Genomic DNA, 6,856 nt, shown 5'->3' on the forward strand with positions numbered 1-6,856 from the left:
ATCGATATGTTGACTGTGCTTTCCATTGCGTGTTAAAAACAGACAGCACTTCAGTGCGAGCATGTGTGTATGTACAGTACATCTGGACAACTAGCTGCATCTTAAAGAGTGTATTTAATTTGTACATAATAGAAAATGAGAGAAATGGTAATCGTTTGTTCAGGAGAGGTTGAATTGGTTGCATGGAAATTATTATACTGAATGTTCCAGGCTGTGTTTATCTGAGAATGATGTTTAAGAACAAAGAAAACAAATAAGGAAAAGTCTGGGAGAGTTATCGCTAATCTTCATGTTTTTCTGTTCTGAAATGACTTTCCTCCAGAATGCCATTTTAGCCCTTCTGCTGTCTAGACAAGCTCTTTGTTCTCATTAAGGTCCCATCATTACTCTCCATCAGAGCTGCAATGATGTGTCGATTGATAGAAAAATAATCGGCAACCATTTAGACAAAATTCCTATTTTAAGTGATTGCATACAAATCTGGCAGAAAAAAAGCAGGAAAAAGTTGAGACGTCTGCTTTTCTCCATTTTGTATCTTATTATCAAACTATCTTTGGGAGTTGGAATGTAATAACTTTACATTTAAAGACTGCACATCCCAGGCGCACGTACATTTTATAAAATAAACCCCAGAAGGGAAACAAACACTACGCCTTAAATAACCTCAGACTTTGTTCTATAAAAACCTGAAAAAAATGGAAATTGTCTAAAGAATTGAACGGTTCTTCTAGGAAATAAATGGCTGATAAATTGATCATTAAAATCGCATTGGACACCGACTTTTCTGTTTGCAAATTATTGCTTATGCAAAGTTATGCCAAACCCCTGACACAACATTTCTGAGGCGGAGTTGAATTTGGCTTCAGCAGAAATAAGAGACGGGTTTCAAGATTGATATAAATAATTAATGTTAATGGTAATAAAAATAATATATTGGGCAGCTAATGGTACTCTAAAACATCTGTCAGCAAAACAAACATCACCTCATCTGCTCAGTGAATTATGGCCTTATTGTTTTCTGTAAATCAGTTGATGTGTGAGCTCGCTAATCGCATCATCTTTAACAAGGACAGATGACACAGAATCTATTTTCGGTTACTCCGGATGTGTTTGATTGTGGCCTCCGAACATCACATTGAATGAAGGCCAGTTTCATTTTTCATAAGAGTTTCATTCAGATGAAAGATACAAAAAGTCCTGATGTGGTATGTCTGCTGTGACTGTGCCATGCTGCTGCTGAGAGTCTCGTTTTCAAGTTTGGAAATAAAGAATGTACATTCCCATAAACTGGAGATGATTCTTTTTATTTTGGATAAAATGTGACAAACAAATATCGAAATACGGGTGAATAAACAGAATAAAACTACTTTTTCTACATCTCCCTTAGTCACTCATGACTCGGAAAAAATCAACACTTGCTGCCAATGTTGACCTTATCTAATGTATTGATACTGTCTGGGATGCACACACAAAATCAATGGGCATTAATTGTCTATCAGACATGAAGTAGTGCTGAGTGACGGAGAGAGACATTTCAATATGTGCAAAGAGTTTATTCCCCAGTGTACCGCGGGGGTCTCTTTTCAATGAATGCATCCATTCCCTCTTTTCTGTCCCGGGTGGGGATGACCTGAAAACAGAGATTGAGGGTTACAGCAGGACAACAGTGTGGAGATAATCTGACAGAAAAAAATCTGTGGATAATTGATTAATCGTCTAAAGATTTTATTTTTTTTCTTCAAAAATGACAGGAAAAGCTTCCCAAACTTTGACATTTCCCAATTTTCAGTTTTAGATAACATTACATTTAATATGTTTAGGTTTTGGACTGACAGAACAAACCATCTAAAAAGGCATCACCTTGTAATAAACAGGGATTTTTACAATTTTACACTAATTTCTGACATTTTATAGACCAACATGATCTGCGGGTTTATTGATAATAAAGATAATTTGTTGCAGCCTCAGAGGCTTTCCCAAATGCATCAGAGTGAGCATCAAAGCTGAACAGAGATGGGTTTCAGTTCAGCTTTTATAAGCAGTACATACTACTATAATATGTACTGCTTGTACTGGAAATGAATCGGGAAAAGATAATTGCGGTCAGCCACGTCTGAAGTAAGTATTTTTGTAATTAAACAAAAAAGAAGACTTACCCGAGCATAACACATCCTTTCTATTACCATTGCTGAATTGATGTCCACCTGGGAAAGAAAGACTCAGTTCAGTACCATCACTGAAGCAGAAAGACTATAAAATCCATGAATCATAATGTACCTCAATGCCTCTATCCATTGCCTCTTTCGCCAGCCGCACAGCGATAGGACCCTGAGCAACAAAACACCAAGAATTAGATGCTAATGGTATCAGTAAAGCACCATACTGTTTAGCTGTCACCATTAACATTTCATAATGCAATGCCTGCAGTAAAAAAAAATGGAATTCATACAAACAAGTCACATTTCTAACAGAAAGCTTAAATTCCAAATTGAGGAGTTTTAAAGAATGTGGTGTTTATGATGAAAGAAAATGAAAGTGACAGTTTGGGAAATGTAGGATTCAGCTTTTTGGTAGCTTGGCTCATACAAGGCACTTAAACTGAAGATCTTATTTTTGCAGAACCTGTGGAGTAGCCTTTTAAAAAGCACTCAGATCAAACTGTAAGGACTCCAACCATTTAAGCAGTGGACTGTAGAAGCTTCTTCCCTTGATTTATAAAAATAATGGAGGGTTTTTTCTCAGGAAGCCACATGAACACTGAGAAGAGAAGAGACCTTGGGCTCATACGGCTCATTATCTCCTCTGTGCTACCTCACTTTCATTCAATGCAAACCCCTGTCAATCACTGAATCCATGCTGCGTGTGTGTCTGTGATGCTATTTGTGGTCTATTTCTACTCTTGAATGCCACTCTGGCCCTGCCAACTGCGGGCATCTGAACTGGAGTGAAAGAAATATGGAACGACAGAGGCCTGGAGAGAGAGAGGGAACACATGATGGGAAGAATACACAAGGAAAGAGTGAAGACCGAATGAAAATATGAAGAAGACATGGCTGGTGGGAAAGAGAGGAAGAGGTAAGTGAGCAGGTCCCGGTCTGAAGGAGGGATGCATCAGTAGCATAGTGAAAAATGTAATTTATCAGCTAAAACAAAACAACAAACGCAACGTATTAAAGAATTTAGAAGAACATGTGATTGACTGACATTTTTTACTATTTCATAATGATGTATCTCATTTTTGAGAAAAAAAAGTCAGTAAATACTGTATATTATTAACTTGGACGTCCATGTAGTTACAGAATTTCCAATAAAGGCTCTATTCTTATTGTATTTTTTAACCCCAGTCAAACTGTGAACAAGAAGCAATTAGGTCTCCATCTATGAGAGGAAAACACACACTGAAGGGAAGGGAGGCATCAGGAGCAGAGTGAGAAAACGTGTGTTGTTCTCTAACCTGGGGCAGTATCTCTCTGGCCAGGCTGAGTGCCTCTCTGTGGGCAGCGTCTCCCGTCTCGTTCTGTTCCACAGACCTGTTTACCAGCCCCATCTCCAGAGCTGTCTGCCCTCCCACACGCTTACCTGACAACATACAGACAGAGAGAGTGTGTGATAAACAAAGCCCTCGCTGACAGATGAGCATCCTGTTGTCTACAGCAACATGTCAGCGTTTCTGTAACACCACCTGTGAAGATGAGCTCTTTGGCCAGAGTCATGCCGACCATCCTTGGCAGCCGCTGGCTGCCCCCTGCAGGACAAAACACCTCAAGGTCAAATTCTCCCAGCTGCTTTGCCTCTACTTTTCTTACTTTGCAAGGTCTTTTTTGTGACCTCTGTTAATCTTACCCGCCCCTGGGAGCAGCCCTCGTGTCGTCTCAATCAGACCCATCTGTGCCGAATGTGCTGAAACACAAACACACACACACAGAGGACAGTTGAAGGTCTGAGCTGCGGAGTGCCATTAAGCTGTGGAGGGCGTAAAGTCTGACTGATGCATCTGTCAGAGCAACAGACGCAAACACCTGCTCACCTAGCCCGTCAGCGCTCAGCCAATCACAGAGCTGCTAGGACTAATTTAACCATTCACATGTTTTCAGCTCCATGAACAGCTGGGCATATGTGCCAGGCCTCACTGGTTATCATTAGTCCCCTGGCTCAACTCAACAGCAAATCATTAACACTGGGAGATAAGCAACAACTACAGACTGGTTTTTAGCTTGACCGCTGTGGAGTTTGAACCTTCTATTTCCTGATGTAGATTTAAGATAGTCAATCATTTGATGGATGGAACATTTTGTATGTCTTCATCATTTTATACACATATCCTAAAAATTAAGTATGAGTTGGGAAAATCTGATTTTAAGTGTTTCTCCAAATTGAGTTTAAAGTCATGATCTAATTACAAAAAAAAGGAAGGCAAAATATATATGACTTTACCTGACCTTGACCTGACTCTGGTTGAAAAATAACAATAAAAAGGTGCTTTGAAATGTTAGGGGATAGAAACTTATTTCTTGACCCTTTATGTGAAGATGAAATAACTTGAAGCAATTTGTTTCATTTTAATTGATAATAAAAGACCTAAAGAGGTACAATTATCCAGTATTTTACAATTCAACAATAGAGCTGGTTGAGAACTTGTTCTGTATTCTACACTGTGGGATACTATGAGGGAGTTGTCAAAAATGTCCCTTGATGGATGCTATCTTCATACATCCTGCTGAGACCCAACCACTGATCTGACATGACTGTTCTGGTGACAGCTGTGGAGACAACTTGCCATCCCCTTTTATACACAATTAACATCACCTGAAGGAAGAAAAGAGGAATATTAAATATACAAAAGCATGATGCTCATACTTGGCCAGTTCAGAGTTGATAGGGAAGAAGAAGTTTTAGAGGTTACTCACCAGCAGTGCGAAGGTCACAGGCCAAGGCCATCTCCAGCCCACCGCCAAGGGCAACACCGTCCATCGCTGCGATGGTGGGCATGGGCAATGATGCTGTGAGGACAGAGGAGGGTTAACATATGCATAGACTAATCTGCACTCTCAGGGGCTTTGCTATTTGGGAATCAACTGCTCACTTTCTTACCAATCTGAGTCATGAGGGATCGTAGGATGTGAACAAAGTTATCAGACATAGCGTTGTTCATCTTAGCTCTCTCCTTCAGGTCTGCCCCTATCATAACGTACAGATGTCATTAGGAAAAGCTTTGATCAAAAATACAGAGCCATGCCAGGTTTCAGCAACAACACTTACCTGCACAGAAAACACCTGGAACTAAACTCCTGAAGATAACCGCACGGACTGTGGAGTCATCAGACAGCTTGTACACCAGCCCCCTCATCTGTACACACAGGAAACACAGTGTCTCAGTCAGTGTGTGTCTGTCTGTGTGTGTTTGTGTGTGTGTGGTGGTAGAGATTAGCTCACCTGTGAAACAAACACATAGCCCAGTGCGTTTCTTGCCTTGTGTCGGCACATCAACACCTCCACAATCCCTGAGAGGAGAGAGCAAAAGGAGAGAGAGAAAGGTGGATGGAAAAAGAAACATTACATTATAACTTAATAGTTATTAAATTCGTAAAAACATTGGCCTGTTCATTAATTAAAATGAAACAACACAAAAAGATGGTTTAACTGGTATTTGTTCATTGTTTTCTGACAATTTACATAGAAAAAAGTCAGTATATTAAAAATATAACACTTTTTTATTGCATCCCTGATTGAAAACTGACTTTGAAACTATTTATTTTATCATTTTGCATACACTGTAATGGATATATTTATCAACTTGGCAAGCGTGGACTTCCATATTGTAACAACATTCCCAATAAAGGTTCTTTTCTGAATGCAGATTAAAGCTCAGAAAAAAGAGCAATATACGCACTGATGGACATATCTGTAAAGAGAATAATCTGTAGTATCTCCTACTTCACGTTCCCATTACAACATCCCATAATTATCAGGTCGTGTGCTAATATAGCGTGTTTAAATCCAGTATACAGTTACAGCATCGTCCTACATGAGATACAGTACACTGAGGTATCAGGTGAGTGACTGAGAGGTGCCTGTCAAACTGTACATTTACAGGAAGGAGAGTCTATCCGTGTTCCTTTGAACAATGTTGAATCACATGTAAGTGTGTCCCTACCATTATCTTCCCCCTCTAACCGATGTAATTCCACCTCTGGAGGATCTGGAGCAGTTGTGTGCTGCCAGCGGCTTTGAGTGCGACTGTACGCCGTCAGAGGGAAACTGCTACCGGCCAGCAGTCGCGGTCCGTCCCGGGGATTCAGAGTGGAAGTCCGGCAGTGCATTTCCCGCAGAATCACTCCCAGGCATCGCCTCGATGAACACCCGGGCACTAACAGTCTGCGAAGGAGAGTTGCCATGCTTGCTGTTTAGTTTTCAGTTGCAGGAATAATATGTAGGAAGTAGATGCATGTTTCTTCCTGAAGGAGGAGGGACTTAAAGTAACTGGCAGCTGCTGACCTTCGTTTCAAACAGCAGTGACACACAGGTTCACACAAGGCAGTGCATCTCAGAGCTACAATGTCAGTTTGACCCAGGATTAGATTTCTAGTTTCTTTCATTTGCTTTCGATCCATGAAGACCTTTCTGTAGTTGTTATAGGTTTTATACTCATTTTGTCCACAAGAGGCTGAAGTAAAACCACTACCCCATGCTCTCAATGGGACTTTAAGCATTCAGCTTCTCGTCCGGGAAAATGCTGTGTAAATTAATATAAAGACGTTGTTACGTTGTTGTTTAGTATTTATGGAGAACTTATGAACCTCAAAAATGATTCTGGCAATACTTTTTTCCCCATCTATCCTTAAACCATGAGATTAGG

The 6,856-nt window shown here is 40.3% G+C and overlaps 1 protein-coding gene across 1 annotated transcript; it reads right to left on the reverse strand.

The window, feature by feature from the left end:
- Positions 1-1,283: 1,283 nt before the first annotated feature.
- echdc2 (enoyl CoA hydratase domain containing 2) lies at positions 1,284-6,455 on the reverse strand. Its single transcript, XM_063890907.1, has 11 exons — positions 6,155-6,455; positions 5,434-5,501; positions 5,260-5,347; positions 5,092-5,178; positions 4,908-5,000; positions 3,844-3,900; positions 3,683-3,745; positions 3,455-3,579; positions 2,278-2,328; positions 2,157-2,204; positions 1,284-1,630 (listed from the first exon to the last, which is right to left on the reverse strand). Exons 1-11 carry the CDS (start codon positions 6,393-6,395, stop codon positions 1,553-1,555), a joined length of 999 nt encoding a protein of 332 aa, XP_063746977.1. The 5' UTR covers positions 6,396-6,455; the 3' UTR covers positions 1,284-1,552.
- Between the last annotated feature and the right edge of the window lie 401 nt (positions 6,456-6,856).

The sequence above is a fragment of the Eleginops maclovinus genome, chromosome 9 (assembly GCF_036324505.1).
Source record: "Eleginops maclovinus isolate JMC-PN-2008 ecotype Puerto Natales chromosome 9, JC_Emac_rtc_rv5, whole genome shotgun sequence".
Classification (NCBI taxonomy): domain Eukaryota; kingdom Metazoa; phylum Chordata; class Actinopteri; order Perciformes; family Eleginopidae; genus Eleginops; species Eleginops maclovinus.